Here is a 20,367-nt window from a genome sequence, read left to right on the forward strand (position 1 = left end):
TCTGTGTTGTAGATGTGGAAGCCTTTTACCCCTGCACAGTTAACCATATGTACCCATCCATATGATGCACACATGATGTGGGTGATATGAATGTGAGATGATTGCACAAGATTGACACTGATCTGTGTTTTTGTTTATTCTTTTTAAAGAAATGGCAGAGCAGAAAACCAATCCAGCGTGGCAGCATTTCACAGAGCCTACCCCTGGAATGGCTTAAATATTTATTTTCACAATTTGCAGCACTAAACTCTTTTGTTTCTTGTTCTACCTCAACTGTTTTTAATATTAGTTAAATATTGTTTACTTGTTCTTGTTCTACCTTGCCTTTTTTCATGTCAATAAATGTTCCTTTTTTTAAAAATTCAGACTCGTAACATTTGTTATCATCATTGTGTAATTTTTATGATGTAAATTGAGGGAGCAAAAGTTGTACCGGCTCCAAATATCGGCTCAAGAAAATCGGCAGTCCATATCGGTCATCGGCTAAGGCTGAAAAATCGGTATCAGCATCGGCCCTAAAAAATCAGTATCGGTCGGTCCCTAATCATGACATTAATAACCAACATTTCAAAAGTCGATTTTCTCTAAATTCCACAAGCTTCGCCCCAGTGGGGGTCAGCTTCGGCTCAACAGGTTGCTGGGCTTACAATGAACTAGAAGAAGCCCTGAGACCAATACCAATACTACATTAATTTCCTTATACCAACTACCTTCAAATTCCCTCACATTTACATATAAAAATAGCCAGTGTGTTACTTTAAGTGAAACCAGTATTGCAAAGAGCCAAGTTGTGCATTGTTCATTACAACAAAGAATTATATATGAAACAATAAACAGAGATGTCTGACAGAATGACAGAGCAAGTTCCTTCACAGGGCAGAGCATTTAGGTCACACTCAGAGGAAATGCTTTCAAACTCTCTGCAAAACAAAGGCTTTCCTTCCTTCCTGTCTGTAATGGAAAAACTGATAGCAAAAGTTCCACTCACTCAGACCCTGATTATTAAAGACAATTCTCTTCACCCAGACTGGACAATTGTAGATCAGTAATGTGCGGACATCCATGTCAACGCGTCATTATCTGTTTTACTCTTTTCTGGTGTTTGATGTGTCTAGAATTCTTTAATAACATCAAATATATTCACATTCCAGATGTGATCCTGTAGCCGTGCCTTTCTCGGAATGTGTGCATATTTAATTTCATCTAATTTTATTCTATGAATATCTTGACAGTGGTGACGGTGAAGGTTACTTTTCCGGGGTACATAGCTGTCCAAGCTAACTTTAACCACTTAGCCACTTAACCACACAAGTATTTAATTCTATTTAATTCCGATGGTATTGTACTCACAGTATTGTTATTATTTTGTTTGTCCCAATTAGGGCTGCACGATATTGGAAAAAACTGACATTGCGATTTCTTTTAACCCTGCAATATATATTGCGATATGAAAAAATACAGGAATTTTCATCAGATGACCTGAATAGCACTTTATGTTATGCTGTAGGGCTGGGCGATATATCGATATAAAACTTATATCGATATATTTTTGAAATGTGATATGGAATTAGACCATATCGCATACATCGATATAGTTCAAATTTGCGCTGTGGTCCTTGCTCCGGGCAAGCCGCTGACCCGGAGCTAGGGCTGGGCGATATGGACTAATAGTCATATCCCGATATATTTAGGCTGAATATCGATATACGATATATATCCCGATATTTTTATGTAAAGTGAGAGCAAATGTTCTGTCAAAGCCAAATATGACATGTGGGTGGGAATTTCGTCATTTTAGGGGCAAGTCCATTTGGCCATCACTTTTTTTTTTTTGTCAGGGGCACAAAGGCCACTGAGTAAAATGTGTTGATTTACCTTTCAGACTGATACCATAACATCCTAATTTATAATAATAAATGGATTATGTATTAAAACATTTTTCAAATACAAATATCAAGTTAATGTTACATTACAAAACAGTTTTTATTTTAAGTAGGGTTAGGGTGAGGTGAGTTTTGTGACACCTTACTGAATATTAGTGTTACTGAATATTTCTCCCAAATAGAAATTCCCCAAAATTATGGCAAAGCACATTTTTTCCAAACCAAAAAATTGTAGAATAACCAGCAGGAGACCACTGATGTGTGGAGTGATTTTGGTGGCACTACACTCTGAATAATAGTGAAGTTATTGAACAGTTTCTCTTTTCAGTGTTGCACTTTGTAGACGGTCCCTGCGCCCTCGTCTCACAGCTGGCTGACCATACAGAGTTAATCTCCAGACGCTCGTTTTGATGAACATACGGTTGAAGCTCGTTGTCTTCCTCACTACGGTAGGAAAGAGCCGTTAGTAGTGTTTTAACAAGGTTTCACTTAAGAGTTATTGATCCGGGAAGTTCGAATCTGTGAATATATTTCCAACTTTACCGAACTAGATCCTACCACATAAGTCAGTTACGTATCATGTCAAAACCAGCTGCGCTCGCTCGCTGTGCTGTATGTTTCGTTCTTCTGTTTTGAGATGCGGCTGCTGTTTGAGAGGCTTTCACGTGAAATCATCGTGATGATGAGACTCAACCTGCGCGAACCGCAAACTCAGTGAAATTACTGTGAGGGACTTCTGTGCACTCAGGTGGCTGTAATTCAAGACAAGCTCGCTACGCTGTCCGGTGGCCGTGCAATGATATTTTTTCACGGGGTATCAAGGCCAAAGTGTGGGGCAACGGCGGCCATCAAAGTGTTCGTTGAAGAGTGCCGGAGTGTCTGTTCCAGCCCCTCCCCTCTCTGTGCATGAAGGAGGAGGGGCGGGGGGAGCAGTGCAGAGAGCTCCGGCTCAGCGGCTCGCCCGGAGCAAGGATCACAGCGCAAATTTGAACTATATCGATGTATGCGATAGGGTCTAATTCCATATCACATTTAAAAAATATATCGATATAAGTTTTATATCGATATATCGCCCAGCCCTACCCGGAGCTCTCTGCACTGCTCCCCCTGCAGCCCTCGAGAGGAGGCCCCTCTTTATCTGACCCTCTCTTTGTTATCCCATCCAGGTAAGCAAATGCTTAACATCTTTTAACAGGGCAGGTAAGTTCACCTACAGACAGCTGACAGCGTACCCACAAGCACTTAATTTGAATGTTTATGCTGTGCATTCGATTCATCATTATGGATTTACTTAAAAAAGTACTGCAGTTGAAGGCTAGATTACAATGCTGCTCAAAGGGATATGATCACGCTGGAGCCCTCCTGGACAACAAAAAGTAAGTCTGTTACATGCAGCTTTCCATAATTTAAATTGTCAAAATCTTATTAGTCATGAAGAGATCAGAGTAGCTCAATAAGAAAACAGAAGAATTAAAAAAATGGAACTAGTTCATTTAATCTGTGTGAACTGATCTTTCTAGCTCTGACAACACGTAAACTTGCACAACACTGGTAATTCAGTCTAGTGGGTATGTTTTGCTAGCTGTAGTCTTGTTTAATTCTTAGTTTTTTTGGCCTTTTATCGGCTTTATTCATAGAACAGTTAAAAATAGGACAGGAAACAGGATGAGAGAGAGGGGGAGTGACACGCAGCAAAGGGCACCCAGGCCGGGACTCGAATCCGGGGCCGCCGCAGCGAGGACAAAACCTCTGTACATGGGACGCCTGCTCTACCTACTGAGCTAAACAGCGCCCTAGTCTTGTTTAATTCTACTCAGCCATTAAGTGTGTAGGCTCCATCAGGCTGCAGTACAACAGCTACTGAACATCTCTGTGTTATGTTACTATGACCACAAGAAACCACAAGGTCTTACAACTACTGGAGACTTCATTTTTGGTATCAGTGATAGAAAAAATTGTTAAATTGGGTCCGGGCAGAGCTGCAGATAGCTTACAACAGATGAACACTCTGAAGTGCAGCGGTCCTTGAGGCGGCCCCTGCCCACAACAATATATATATATATATATATATATATATATATACATATACATACATATATATACATATACATACATATATATATACATATACATACATACATATACATACATATATATACATACATATACATACATATATATACATATATACATATACATACATATATATACATACATATATATACATTATATGTATATATATATATATATATATATATATATATATATAAATATATATAAATATATATATATATATATATATATATATATATATATATATATATATATATATGTATATGTATGTATATGTGTATATATATATATATATGTATATATATGTATATGTATGTATATGTATATATATATGTATATATATATATGTATATGTATGTATATGTGTATATATATATATATATATATATATATGTGGCTAATATGGCGAAAGTAGAGCCGCTATTGTTCTACTTTATGTTGATGTATGTAGCTATTGTAATGAAAAGCACGGGCGCTCGTGTATTGATTAACTGATATTTTATTCCAATAGTCGTCATAAAATAAAGGGAACCACCACATTTAACAGCCTGGAGGACGGAAGTAGATAAACCCGGTAGAAACAGTGCCCGTCCGTATGCGACGCTCCTTGAAGTACAGCGAACGCATCCGCAAAGAAGCGGGGATAATCTGATTGGTCAACAGTAGCCGGCCTTCTATTGGTTGACAGTGTTGATACACAAGAAAAATCTGTGAGCAGAGGAGAGATCCGAGAGCAGAACTTGACCTGTGAGCAGGTGTGTGTTCTGAGCGCGTGCACTTAGATCTGAGCGCGCAGAGGGCACATTTGAATGCGAGCGACATTTTTGTTTGCAAGAAGGACAAATGTGAACACAGGCATGTGATTTTTTACTTTAAGCAGACATTTTGAAAGAAAGCAGAAGAAATTTAAATGCAAGCACAAAATGTGAGCATGAGGAGAAAAAATCTGAGCACGCGAAGGAGCTGTGTCACTGAAAAGGAATGAAATCATGCTTTCAAACTGAAAATCTATGCTCTTGATTAATGACATGATTTAACTTCCATAGGATAGTGCTGTATTCATTTTCTAAATGCAATGGCCCTCATTTATCAAACGAACGTACGGCAGAAAAACGTGCGTACGACCATTTCCACACAAACTTCGTCATTTATCAATTTGGACGTGAGCGGGAGCTACAATCAAATCTCACGTCAGGTCTCAGATCGTGTACGCAAATTCTGTGGATTTGCGGTGCAGCACAGCAAAATCTGGCTGAGTCTGAAAATAACAAACCTCAGCTGTCATCAAGCATAAGCAGTCACATATTTAGATCAGATCAAAACGGGTTCTTAAAACGAATAAAACAAAAACATTTGTTTTAAAAGCCCACGTTTTTACTGAAAGGCTACCACTTTTTTGTAATACAAAATATGATATATTATATATATATATATATACACACACATATATACATATACATATATATGGCTAAATAACCTAACGTGACAACTAATTAATGGAATACCTAATAACCCCACTGGCAAACCTGCTACAGAGCAGGAACGCAGACACAGTGCGCACACACGCACACGGGTCACAGTGGAGCTGTTCGGGCTGCTGAAGGGCAGGTGGCTCTGTCCCGGACCAGCAGGGGGAACGCTGCTGTATACCCGGAGAAAGTCTGTGATATTATTTTGGTCTGTCAAGTTTTGCACAACATTGTATTAGTGAACGGAGCCTTTGATGTGTCGGCGCAGCCAGATGAGCCAATGCCCATGGAACCGTGGCCAGCACAACCTCCACTGGAGACTATACAGAGGAGACAGGACCTCATTCATCACCTTTAAAACGTAAAGTATACCTTCAACTCTTGCAAATGCTCTGCAGTATTTAATCAGTAATGTGAAGTATTGGTGGAATTGGCTAAAGGCATAATAAACACAGAAAATGGACAACATTTAGTCATTTTAACACTTTATTAAGGCTTTTTTAGAGTTTCATTAATTTCTTTTAATGTGTTATTTATTGCCTCATGTGCGCCGACAACTGAGGCCAATAAACTGCATATTTCTGTGTGTCTGTCCAGGACCTCTGCTGTGATGATGTTTGGTCTGGGCGCAGCACTGGGGCCAGAGGGCACGCGCTCTGGGGAGGAGACCTCGCCGACATGATGCTGGTGTCTGGCTCTGAAACATTTAAAAATACAATAAAAATGTATACCCATGTAACATGTGTAAGCCTAATTATTTGTAAGAAATGTGAACAGTCAGAGTTTGATAGATTTTACAATGCAAGCAAAAGGGGGTTGTTAGTTACCATTCTGCTCTGACGCGACTGCGTCTGCGTCACCTCAGCCGGAGTCCGTTCCTCTGGCAACGCTGTTGACTGCCTCCGTTATTCTCTTCCATACAGCGTTTTGATGCACTCCTCCAGGATGCCGATCTCCATCTCGGAAAAGTTAATTTTCTTGCCAGTGTTTCTTCTCTCCATGTTTGACCTCAGTGGGCGAGGCCTCCGAACCAGGAATATTTAAGGGCGTAACATGTTAATGACGATCGAATTCAGCCGCCGCATTTATCAAGACCCCATCATTCGTACGCTGAGATTGGTCAGATACGAATGTTTCATAAATCACACGTGTGTCCTGTCGTACGACCAATTCTGCGCTAAGATCTGCGCCCGTTTTCACGCAAGATTGATAAATGAGGGCCAATGTGTTCAGTGAGTTAAGCACTGACCACTAGCGTTCATCAACAATATCTCTACACATCAAAACAATGGCCATTTAATGCATTTGTTAAAGGCACATCAATTTTAAATATATCAGGAAGTTTTAGAGTGTCTGTTGGAGAAATTAACAAGAAGGAGCTGTAAGTTGAAGAGCTGCAGGTGACAGACTGCACACCTCCAACTCAGAAAGGTAACCTGCTCCCTCATAAACATTATCAAGTTCCCTTTTAGCATTAGGTTTGAATAAGACACTGCAGCGTGAGTGAGCACAACAGAGGCTTGTCTGCTTGCTTACTCTACAAATCATACTAAGAGTGTGATTTATTTACACATGACTTGTCGTAAGGCTTAAAGTCTACTGTATTTTCTATTTACTGGCCACAAGGACTGGATAATACTTAGGGCTGGGCGATTAATTGAATTTAAATTTCGCTTTGGGCTTCCCTCGATCATGAAAACAAGATAATCGTAATGAAACGATAATTCTGCCATACACCGTGTCTTGTGTGGTAAATGCAGCGAACCCAGTGTTTCCCCTATATGCATCTAGCAGTGGCGGACCGCCACTGATGAAATATGACCGCCGCTGCTGATTTTTTAGTTTGTTTGTTTTAACGAGGAGAGGTGGAGAGTGGGCTCAGTCTTGTCTCTTTAGAAACTAACGTTATATCATTTTGCCCTATGGACGCTTCATATCCAGTTCAAACACACACCTGTTTAAAACGATTTATGAAAATAAATTCCGAACCACAGTGCCCCCTATACAGACTATGAAGCCTGTTACGCTATTTCCTACAGCTGTTAGAATAATCAACTTAAATATAACAATTTCGGCTGCCAGTATCCATGGTTCTATTGTCATATTACGCTTGGCAATTATCACTGTCTCTGTCAAAGAAACTTTGCAAGCGGTCTCCTTCGCTACATTCATCCAGATATACCGTTACTGGTTGATGCAAGTGATGTGCTGCGCTAAACTCCACTATTCCGTGCAGCGCTGCGCTGTCTCTCAGCATACACCACAACGGAGGTAACGTTAGCGGCAGGTTTAGAGAAGGTGCAACGAGAAACTTTGAGTTTACTTGATAATGTCAGCACAACGATTTTAACAAGCACCGGGTAGATGTCAACCATGAAGCAAGCAACACTGATCATGGATTCAGGATTATCATTCGGGGTAGATGGATTTGTGCCTTGTTCACAAGTAAGGACTTTGAGTGGCATTCAAGTGTACTTTTCTAGTAGGAAGACAGAAAATTCCTTCTGTCTCGAACGCAGCATTACTATGCGCGAGGGCCACTGTGACGCGCAAAAGCTGTTACTAATAGATTACTTCACAGAGGCACAGACATTTTGGATTGTTCTAGTATTTGTGTTATGTGATTTTACTGTATATGGTTGGTTGTTAATATATTATGTGTGAAATTATTGTCAATAATTGTTTTAAAGATTACACTTTTATTGTGTTCAATAAGAGTGCATTTTCCTAAAGCTTGAGACACCTCATATGTAAGCTAGATAGACATTTCCCCTGCTCATTACTGTGCACAAATGTACTGTTATGTACTTAAGCCTAAAGAGCCCCTCTGGTGGCGACAGACACATAGAAACCTCCTGGCAGGATGCACTTTGCACTTTGCTTTTGCACGCGGGCGAACACTCACCTTCACTGCAACAACTCCATCCTAGGGGAAACACTGGAACCCTTTCATCTCCACCTGTGCACCTGCCTGAAGATTTTTGCTTTCAGCCACGCCGGAGCGTGTTTTGAAAAAACGTGTAGAAGAAAACGGTAGAAGATAGCTGAAATGCAGCCTTTGGTCGGGAAGAAAGGTAAAGCAATTCTGTGGTGTTGAAACACAAGATATGTCGCGCGACCGTGTCTGCACCTCAAGGGAACACGACCAATTTGTTTGACAATTTAAAGTCCACAGAGTAATACAAGACCAAGTAGTGAAGGAACAAAAAAACAAAAAAATTAAAAGCTCCTGGAATCCTGCCACCGCCACACAGTCCTCAAAGGACACACTTTACAATGCAACCGCATATCCACCCAGCTCCCACAGGCATAAAGAAATAACGGAAGCCGTCACATACAGGATCGCCAAAGACATGTGCCCTATCAACACCATTAGCGACCCGGGGTTCAATAAACTGATTGACTGAACACATTGGACTAGCGGTATGTGTTACCATCATGTCACCATATCAGCAGAATTGCGCTGCCTGCCCTTTATGACGAATGTCGCGGAAAAGTTGCTAGAGAAGTGTCAACAGCATTATATTTTGCCACCACAACGGACCTATGGTCGAGCCTCACCGGGATAGTGTTTTGGTTTTTTTTTTTTTACATATTAACTAATTCATTTTATTGATATATTTTTCTCTTATTTATTTGCATTTTTCTTGTTTTTTAGGTCAAACTTATTGTGTTGAAAGAAATACCAGAGTTTAAAGTTCAATAAGTGCTTGTTCTCAAATCAATGAATAATCGCCTTTAATAATCGTGATTACAATATCAATCAAAATAATTGTGATTATGATTTTTGCCATAATCGAGCAGCCCTAATAATACTTATCGTCTGAACAATGGCCCTGGATCAACAAAATCAGATCTCACTACAAATTTCATGGGATGGCATACAACAGATCAAGACAGATATGCTCACTCATCTTGATTCAAAGGTTGATCCTATCCAAACAAAACTGAGCAACATTCAGATGTCACTGGATACTCTTGGAGAGCATGTCTCTACACTAGAGCAACAGATCGGGGCAAACGAGGACAATCTACAAGATCTCATGACTCAGAACAAAGAACTAACTAAAGATAATGCCTACCTGATGGACAAGATTCAGGATCTGGAGAACCAAGCAGATCTTCCAATCTTCACTTTGTTAAGATTCCCGAATTCACTGAGGGCCGCGACATTCTTGGCTTCATGTCCCAGTTAATCCCACAGTACTTTAGGTGAGAAAACCTCACCACTGCTCCGGTTATTGAGAGGGCTCACCGTACTCCCACATTCCTTCACAAGCATAGAGCGGGTCCAAGGCCTATCCTGATTAAACTTCTCAAATTCCAGGACAAGGTGAGAATCCTCCGTCTTGCCAGAGAGAAAAAGGAGCTGGTGTATAAAGGTACTCGCATCTACATATATCCTGACTTCAGCGCGGAACTCATAAAGAAGCGTCGTTCTTTTGATGCAGTTAAACGGAGACTCTGTGAACTTGATTTAAAAATACTTGCTCCAGTATCCGTGCACACTAAATGTCATTGTTGATGGAAAATCCCAACTGTTCACCTGTCACAAAGCCGCTGAAACTGCCTTCATGTCTCCCACAAATTCTCCTTCATAAGAACAATTAATACAGTTACATGAAGTTTATAAGCTGGGACATTAAAGTATCTATATAGGATGTAACGTTACCTCTGCTGAGGCTATGTTGACACAGCCTGATACACTGCTTTTTTTTTCTTTTTCTTTATTTATTAATTTTATTGGCTGACTAGTTTATATCCGCTGGAATGTCTTTTGGTTATCTGCCGTAAATTGATTTGTCTGTTTACTTTCGGGTTTTCTGTAAAACCATAGGTATTGCTGGATTTCCAGCTGTTCTCAGTTGTTGTTGTAAAAAGAAGAAGGGATGTGTGGGCTATATACATATTTAAATATAGATTTTTATATAGATTTTTTTTTTTTTTTTGTCAAATATTTGTATTTTGTTGAGCTATGTCACTGATTCTATCTACAATGCAGACAGACCTTTGTGTCCATTATGGTTTCTGCTTATATTGACTGAATTTGGCCTTCTCACGGAGATGCCTTGGTTTTTTGATGGCTGGGGCAAGTGGGCCAGATATTGTGGTTTTTGTGGTTTTGTTTCTTTTGTGTCTATGTTTTTCATGTGTCTGTTTTGTTGCTATAATATTACAACCTCTTACAATCTTATACAATTTTTCGATTTGCCTAGCTTCTAATTTATCCCTTAATAATGTTGATAACTCTATGAACTTTTATTTTCTAAATTAATAATAAAAAAGGTTTAAAAATTATTAATTTGAATATTAGAAGTCTTTTGCCAAAAATGTATTTACTTCGTGCTTGGGTAACCCAATATAATCCTAATACTGTCTGAAACATGGCTTAGTAGCAAAGTCTCTGACAATGAAATCAAACTTTTAAATTATGTACTTTACCGAGCTGTTAGAGGCTCCAGGGGCGGCTGCGTGGCTACATATGTTTCAACAAACTTGGTTTCTGAGCTAATTACACCCAAAGTTAAACCAATACATGTTGAATGCCTTTTCGTTGAAATAATTTTTCATCAGAATAAATATATAACTATCGGAAACATGTATAGACCTTCCTCTGTCCCTGTTGAATCCTCTAACTGTTTGATTTCCACCATTGACTCTATCTCATGTAAAAATGAAATGATAATCTTGGGTGATTTCAACAAAAGTTGGTTAGATGCGTCTTCTGTTGAAGATATAAATATTTTTGAAAAACTTAACCTAACATAACTAGTTAAGGAACCCACTCGAATCACCCCAACATGTCAGTCTTTACTTGACTGGATACTTGTCACTCACCGTGATAGATATATCAAAGCTGGTGTTTTGTCAGACTGCTTTAGTGATCATTCAGTTATTTACTGTGTATGGAAGATCAATATTCCGAAATTGCCACCAAAATTTACAAGAATAAGACAACATAAGATATTGAATGTAGATATATTTATTAATGATTTAATCTCAATTAACTGGGATAGGTTCCAATTAATACCCAATGTTCAAGATGCCTGGGATTTTTTAGATGCAGAGTTCATTCAGACTCATTCAGTAGTAGACAGACATGCTCCATGGAAAATCTCAAAGGTCAAGGGTAGACACTTACCCTGGATAAGTGCGGAACTTATAAGTTTCTTTAGGCAGAGGGATGTGGCTTGGGCTATATTTCATCAGACAAGAGAAAATGCTGATAAGGAAACATACAGGCAACTAAGAAATAGCTCCAAAACCTAGACCCCCAACACTAAATCTAATTATTATAAAGAGTGTCTCTCTAATAACAGGGTTTCCTCTACATGTAATTTACTAGTTTGGTCTAGCTACCGGAACACACAGATGTCAACAGACAGGTATGTAGCTCCTTGCACAAACACACTGTTTTAACTACTTTTTTATTCATTTTGAGTCATACACGCTACAGTGCTGTGTGCTAAGGTGTCTGCTGATGTTGCATAACTTTTGGTGTGAGATGTGGAGCAAGTTAAGATGCTTAAAACACAGTGTAAAGTTCTGACCCCATGCTGTTAGCGGTCAATGCTAAATCTCCGTTCACGGAGCTCTGTAATGGCTGGACCAAATGTGTTCGCGTCTTCAGTACTGGCAAGTCAAGGGTAGCTTGAGCAATGAAGCTGCATGTTTAAATCGACCGAAGTTCTCCTTTAAGCATACGATCCTTGACATCATTTCACATGTTTAAAAATGGCTTGTCTTCTTATTTTGAGATAAACTGTACATGTTTCAGATGATACTTTACCTATAGACAATTTACAAACCACTGTATAATCTATTTTCTTTATTCTCGTTTATATTTTTGCTGGGCAATTATTTGTTCACAGCCTCTTTGTTGCCATCACTTTCACAGCAAATACTCCCCCTCATCTTATCCATCAGCTCTCCTTAAGTCAATTGTGACTCCTGTTGCTCTGTGCTGCAACTCTGCTGCTGACCCCGCTACTGCAGGAGTAGACACCTGCAGCAGTAATGGTAGCAGTAACAGTAGCGGCTGTCATCCAACTAATTGTTATTTAAAAAGGCTAAACGACAGTGGGGGATAGGGCTGCACGATATTTGAAAAAAGTGACATTGCGATTTTTTTTAGCCCTGCAATACATATTGCGATGTGAAAAAATACAGGAATTTTCATCAGATGACCTGAATAGCACTTTATGTTATGCTGCATTTCACAATGATAAGTATTTGTATTTCATATGAACTGATTCATGCATGCTTGCACCCTCCCAGAACTTCAATTCCCCATGCTGGCTTACTTTCATTTTTAAAAATTAAGTCTGTCTAATTTTCTTTCGGGTACAGGTCGGGCGTCGGTAACAATTTATAGCGGGTCGGCTCGGGTGCGGAATGTCATTTGTGCTACTGTAGGAAAACGGGTCGGATGCAGTTTTAAGTATGCCGTGTAGGGGCGGGTTTTCAAAATAAGACCTGTGCAGGACTCTGCTGTGTGGTACCGACGTAAATGGTCAAACATATTAGTTGCGTTACCTCTGGTTGTGGCAACAGATGCAAGAAACTGTCAACACAGAAGAAGTGATTTGTCAATATTATCCTTCTTGTAGCCGAAATAATTCCAGATAACTTGCATTGCTTTTCTTTTTGGCACCAAGTCTTCGTTTTCACGATTTTGTCTTGTTCGTTGCTCATTTTTCAGTGTTGTCAGCGACTCACTCCATGTGCAGGTGCGTGGTCTGCTTTGGCACACTGATTAAGAACTAATGTGATTGGTGGATCGCTGTGCATGCAGAGTCTGCATGCAGAGTCTGCATGCAGACTCTGCATGCACACTGTGCATGCAGAGTCTGCATGCACAGTGTGTGTCAGGTACCCTTGAAATTGGATTTGCGTCCTACATCTCAGGCTCTGCGATGTGACTATTGCGCACACGTACATCACGATGGCGATGCTCAAACGATATATCGTGCAGCTCTAGTGGGGGCTGTGGGAAACAAATATAATCTGTGCATGCAAGACAACAGCGTAATACTGGGAACAGCACCAAGCCTACAACCAACCAATCAACCAAGAAAGAAACAAACAAACAAAACGGACACAGGTGAAAACATAACCTCCTTGGCAGAGGCAAATACAATGGGCTAAGAACAGATAGCTATACAGAGGTGAGGCAAACCTCAATGCAATTTTTTATGTTGTCGCAGCATGTTTGTATATCGGTTGCAACCGTACATAATTTCCGCTGCAGGGTGAGATTCATCTCAGAGCACCGGTAGGAGACAGTGGAGACTACAGTGGTGAGCTAATAGGCAACTGCTGCGTCAGGGCAACACTGAGGAGACACACTTCCCTTAAATTTATAACCAACGATGTCATCCTCCAACACAGTGTTTCATTGTAGGCACCATAATATGCCAATTCGGCAGAAATCGCCTAACCATAGTATGCACTGTTACTTTTATAGCAACCATTTTTCATTCAGTAAATAGTGTTATAACATCTGTCTCAGAAGACATCATCCCTTTTAACTTTTATTTGGTACATGTGGTCAGTCTGGGAGACAGACAACCAGGAGGCAGAGAGGTCCAACAATACACCTGCAATTGCCACTTCCAGAAATCTTTAAGAACTGGCACTTTAAAGCTTCAACAGGGAATTTTTCATTTTTCCAACTTCCTGGAAAGTGACAAAGTGATGTGTTTCGCTCTGAATTACATCATTTCATAATTACCATCAGTAAACTGTATGCTGTCTGACTCCGAGTAACTACAACAACACAATAGTGGTGATTTTTTGCTCTGGATCACGTCGTACAATCACCGCAATTCAACGGCAGGGGCCGCCTGGTTCTGCAGCCGGGGACAGACGCTGTTTATCCATCAGAAATGTGATGAAGAGTTGGTAGGACAGACAGGAGGAAAGACAGGATGACAGACACCTTTCCATATATAACTGCAGATTTTCTTTTCTTGTTGCCAAAGATGCAACGAGTTACCACATTACAGTTGTTTGGTCCTGTAACGTTGCTTTGTGGATCATTTCTCTTTTATTTGATGAATGAAGGATCGGTTTAGTTATCAGACTGTGGACACCATCAGACCAACACACTAGAACTGCACAGTATATAGTTTGAGCATCGTCATCACAATGTCTGTGTGCGCAATAGTCACATGTAGGAGGCAAATGATCTCATCTAATTTCAAGGGTACCTAACACACACTGTGCATGCAGACTCTGCATGCGCAGCGATCCACCAATCACATTAGTTCTTAATCAGTGTGCCGAAGCAGACCACGCCCCTGCACATGAAGTGAGTCGCTGGTAACAACATTGAAAAATGAGCAACAACAAGAGAAAATCGCCAAAAAGTGCCAAAAAGAAAAGCAATGTCAGTTATTTGGAATTATTTCGGCTACAAGAAGGATGATATTGACCAAACACGTGTTTTGTCGACAGTACCTTGCATCTGTTGCCCCAACGAGAGGTAACACAACTAATTTGTTTGACCACTTACGTAGGTACCACACAGCTCAGTAGACAAAAACAGGTAAGATCAGTGCAGGTTAATTGTCCACAAGATAGCAGCAGTGTAGCATTTTTTCATATCGCAATATACCGTATTGACACGAATATAGGACAAGTTTTTTTTCTATGAAAATAATATGAAAAAGTGGGGTCGTCTTGTAACCGGGGTCTAACCATTGACACATGCTGATAGTTGTCAGGGGTCGCTACACGACTGCATTGGCAGAGGGCGCCAGCTTATTGTAGAGACGTCACTATTCTTTTAAGTCTCGGTCGGGAGGGCTGACGGTCGCGGTGATTTATCTTCATCACAAACACTCTGTGAGTTAAAGTTTGTTATTGAGAAACGAAACGAAGGCATGCTCATTACCAGAGCTATCATCCAGCTGAAAGTCTTTTTTTTGTAAGATTAGTCTTGAAAAGAGGGGTTGTCGTATAATCAGGGTCGTCTTATATTTGGGTCAATACGGTATATCGCATGGTTAAAAAAAAACCGCAATGTCAGTTTTTTTCAATATTGTGCAGCCCTACAACACACTGATCTGGCCTCCAGCTTTTCACATTCACATTGTCTCGCCTCTCCTGATAGTACCTCTGAAGTCGGATCAGAGCCACAGCAAAACATTTGGCATGTGTTTCCCACACTGAAGGGGCAGTGTGAATGGGGCTATATAGCAGCCCTATTAGCTGACTGTCTTTGCTGAGTCACCATGCCTCAGGCCTGAAAACCTCCTCCTCCCAGTGGTCCAAGCTCCTGTGCTTGAAGTGTAAATGCCTACACTGCCCCAGAATTCCAAGTCTGAGTGGAGTCAGCCAATAGGACCACTTTTTTTTCTATAAAATAGATCAAGGTTTGAATGATAACATTTTTTGTTTTAAACTTGTTTTTTGTATGATGTAAAAAGATAATCATACAAAGGTTAATAAATAGAATAACACATTTAAAAAGGAAGATATAGGTTTATATCACATTTTATAAATTAACACATATTTAATTTAAATATTATTTTTGGGTCAATTTATTTATTGAGCCAATTATTTATTTCTTTATTTATCTTTGATTTTGGTAGTTTCAGTCCTTTCTACCCCTGAACTGTTAATCCCAGTATTTGAGGAAGGGCATCTCATTTCAAGTGACCTGCAAGAGCTTGCAAAGAATAAAATGTGCAGAAAACAATTACATACTGTGTCATCTAGCTGCTAGATGTCCGTAAAGACTAGATACTGTGTCAATATGCCAATGGAGCTGAGGCAAGTATGCTCACCTTACACGTTTTCTCAAGTGAATATGTCCACAGAGGTTACAGCAATAAACATTGCAGCAGTGAAAGCCATCTTATTTGCAGCAGAAGAATCTTTCCGATTATCATGGTGATTATCAGAACATGCATTTTTGAAGCAGTATATCCTAAAGATACGTGCACAGGTGTTCCCTGATGACAAGCAGGCTTTTGCTGATGTTAGCTTGACAAAAGACAGCGTCAGGGAGCTAGTGTACCGACGGCCCTGCTGGATGCAGAAGTAAACTGGTATGTGGTGTTTTTGTGAAGAATGGACATCACAAATACAGCATGTGTTTGATACTTGTTACTTATAGCTATACAATTGATTTACTAGATTTTTAGTTTATTACTGAGAAAGAACAAAAGGAAAAAAGGGCTGCAAAAGAACAGAAAACATAATGCAACAGTAGTCCTAGAAGACTCACCGTGACCCATACAGGGCTCTGTGCTCTGCTCTGTGTCTTACATTTACATAGCCTGATGTTATGTAAATGTAAGTTTGACACCCCTGCATTGTTGCTCACACAGCTCTTTCTCGACCTCAGTGGTTTATCAGGATGGAGAACACTAAAATTTAAATCATGTTAAAATTAATAATATTTCGTCAATTGAGTGTGTGCCGAATTGAGAACTTGGAAGAGATCTTGTACAATTATCCCTAAATACTGTTCGTTGGTGCTTCGTGACCAGCGAGAAATTATAAAAGAAGAACAATTCCAATGGAGTTCGTCTGACTACACATATAGCAGCCAACGGTATGTAGGCGTCCTATGTCAGAAGAGAGTAGGGGTAAACGTATTTTTATCGAGCAGACAATCATATCGTGGACCTTCAGCAGGCGGCTGACTGCTGTGACAGGGACACTGGTCTGGAACGCAGCCCAGTGAGGGCCGTGAGGGCGGGTGATGAACACTGCGCTACCTGAAAACATAGTGCAGACTTTTTGCTGCATTGGCTCACAACTCCGGTGGGACGGACCATGTGACCAAACTCTGCACCGTTAAGGAGGACCGAACTGGGCCGTGTGTTTTTTTTGTCAAGGAGAAAAACCCAACACACTGTGCCCAGCCTCGCAGACGGAAAACACAAGCCAGAAAGATTAATATTAATATCGTCATGTTCGTCTGGGAAGTGCTGCTGTGGTCCGGCCAGTAGGCGAGGTCCTGCTGCCCTTGAAAGGCCAGGGCAGTGCCTCACAGCTCTACCAGCCTCCCTGCACTGCAGCGCATGTGTTACAAAGACTTTTTAGACTGGACACACACCAACACGTTGTGTTTCCGCCCATAATGACCGAGAACATGGCAGATCTCAATCGAGTGCACATGAACGCGTCCTGCAGAATCACACTGCGTAGTGCGCGCGCATTAATTGCTCTCTGAGATGAGCAGTGTGAAGAACTGAATCAGTGTAGAGCCTGCCAATGATCTTAAATGGCCTACCTGTTATTATGTTCTCTGTCGCCGTGTCTTTCTCAGTCATCCTGTCCCGCAGTTTCACCTCCTCCCGAGCCTTCTCTCCGATACAGCTACACCAAGCAATTTTCCTGGTTACTGGGAATACCGGGGCAAGGAAGAAGAAATACCAACAACAACAGCCAGCAAGCTGCTAACGCGGTGTCCCCCTCAACTTCGCTTCGCTTTGCCGCTTCCGCTTCCTTGAGAAAGCCGTTATAAACACATGGAGAAGATTTAGGGTAGGAGGTGTTAGAGGTGGGGGAGCAGTGAGTCTCTGCAGAGAGGATGTAGACCCCAGACTGCTGCTGCTGCTCCGTCCGCCCCTCCCAATCGCATTCACTGATGTCCTGGTCAGGAATGCCGCTGCTGTCGAGTGTGCTGCAGCTCTGCTGAGGACAGCCGGCAGGGATGCTGTTCTCTGCTTTATGGGGCGAGAACAGTGACTGTACAGTTTGGTATCAGACCTTAACAAAACCTGAATCAGCAAGAAACATTAGTATTTGAAAAAAGTTGAAACAAAAAGGATATACTGTATGACACTGAAGAAAGTTCAACTGAAAAATAAAACAAGGACAGTAAAAAATGATTTCATTTTATGCTGGATTTCTTTGTAGGCCTATATCACTGTTATCACTGAGCAGGCGCTGTGTGGTGTGTGTGGTGCCAAGACATCTTAGACAGTTGCCGTTGCACAGTCACAGAAACGATTGTGTCAGTTTTCTTTATCTCTCTGTAAAAGCAAGGAATCTCTGTCTGTCTGTCTGTCTGTGTTTGCCTCAAATATCTCTGCGGATCAGGATCAGACTGACCTGAGAGTTTCCACGTGGCTGCTGCGTGGTTCAAGTGTGTGCAACGTCACATTTGTTTGGACTACAATGATACTGTTAATAAATTATTTCAGAAATGCTTTACGAATTCCGCTAGCATTGCTAACCGTAGCCACCTGTAGACACGTGCGCACCAGAGCCAATCACTGCAGAGCCCAGTTATATAAAAATATAATAAAGAAATCAGTGCAGATTTACAAATATTATATACAGTGCTGTGAAAAAGTATTTGCCCCCTTACAGATTTATTTTGTTTTTGCTTTTTTGTCACACTTGTCACAACAAATTTTAATATCAGACAAAGATAACTGCATTTTGTATTTTCATAGGTTTTTAAATGACTAGTGCATTGCCCGTAGGAAGCATGTATTCCTATAGAAAAGTGGGAGGTTCAGTAGCTTTTTCATGGATGGCCAAATGAGGCTGTGTTTGAAGGTGGGACGTCAGGGATATAATTGACAGTTTTTGACTACTTTCACCTTAAAAACTATTTACCTTGTCTTGTTTGGTGTCATTATTTTCAGCACAACCTCACATATGTGACTGTACAGTTATTTTTTCATTTTGACATATTATATTAACACTATGGACCTAAAATCACAAAATAACATAAAATCAGAGTGGGAAAAAGTTAGATTTTTTACTGTGAAAACCACAAACAGTTTAATGAACCAATTGCATTAGTTATAATGCAAATATATATTGTTTTTTACTAAATTTGTGCATAAGTTTTTGAAATGTACAAAGTTATATGTAACTATTTACATTTAAATGCAGGCAATGCCTCAGGCTCCTCAGCTCATTCCTGCCTGTTCCACATTCGGCCATCTCCTCCTTGTTTTGACTCACAACACAAAAAAAACGACTACACTACACACTAAACACACCACACCAAACACTACATAACACACTAACTATACACTCCAAACACGCTATATGTCACAAATCTCTCAACTCTCAAAACTCGCCATCTCTGTCGCTGTCTGTATCACTGCCTCCGTCACTCACAAAACTTCCTGTTCCTCAACAACCAAACTTGCTGCTTGTGGACACCTTCGTGACAAAAGCCCGTTTTTACCGTTTCTTCCTACACCAGACACAAAGCAAATGTGACGGCAATGTTCGCGAAAAAGTGTGGCGGACATTATTTACCCTAAGTCCGATTTTGGATGTGCCAGTGCGTCCGGTCCGTCGCCTCGGGAAGTGGACCATGTAGGTGGGCTAGCGGCTAGCAGCTAGCTACACACGAACATCCACAGATTCCGATTCCACTTTGTTGTCCGCGCGTCTCCGGATCTCCTCAGACCCGAACAGACTCGGTCCGGACTCGTTTAGTTTCAATAATCCACAACACTCAGTTTAGATGCACAGAACAGAACGGGACCAAACCACCGGCAAAATCCTGGTCCAGCTCGCGCCGCTGCAGGTATAAATCTGCTTGTTTCTTAACGTGGGGGGTGGCGGTGGGCTCTGCAGTGATTGACTCTGGTGCGCACGTGGCTACGGTTAGCAATGCTAGAGGAATTTGTAAAACATTTCTGAAATAAATTATTAACGGTATCATTGTAGTCCAAACAAATGTGACATTGCACACCCTTGAACCACGGAGCAGCCACATGGAAACTCTCAGGTCAGTCTGATCCTGATCCGCAGAGATATTTGAGGCAAACACAGACAGACAGACAGACAGACAGACAGAGATTCCTTGCTTTTATAGAGCGATGATTACATTTACTAAGGGAAAAAAGCTATCCAAACCAACCTGGCCCTATGTTAAAAAGTAATTGACTCCTAAAGTTGATAACTGGTTGTGCCACCCTTTTGGCGGCAAGAACTGCAAACAAGTGTTT

General features: G+C 40.7%; 1 protein-coding gene and 1 long non-coding RNA gene across 6 annotated transcripts in view; both read right to left on the minus strand.

The window, feature by feature from the left end:
• The window catches only part of hspa12a (heat shock protein 12A), a 158,966-nt gene extending 140,840 nt beyond the window's left edge, over positions 1-18,126 (minus strand). For 3 of the 5 annotated variants that reach the window (XM_030441043.1, XM_030441044.1, XM_030441040.1), the window contains exon 1: positions 17,676-18,125. In XM_030441043.1, coding sequence (XP_030296903.1) covers positions 17,676-17,715 — 40 coding nt within the window. In that variant the 5' untranslated portion in view covers positions 17,716-18,125. Of the gene's footprint in view, positions 1-17,675 lie in introns of all 5 variants that reach the window. The other 2 variants (XM_030441041.1, XM_030441042.1) reach the window with 2 other exon arrangements.
• On the minus strand, positions 5,899-6,725 carry LOC115596194 (uncharacterized). Its single transcript, XR_003986856.1, has 2 exons — positions 6,253-6,725; positions 5,899-6,122 (listed from the first exon to the last, which is right to left on the minus strand). It is a non-coding gene; the product is annotated as an uncharacterized LOC115596194 (long non-coding RNA).
• Positions 18,127-20,367: the final 2,241 nt, after the last annotated feature.

This window comes from Sparus aurata, chromosome 15, assembly GCF_900880675.1.
Source record: "Sparus aurata chromosome 15, fSpaAur1.1, whole genome shotgun sequence".
NCBI lineage: Eukaryota > Metazoa > Chordata > Actinopteri > Spariformes > Sparidae > Sparus > Sparus aurata.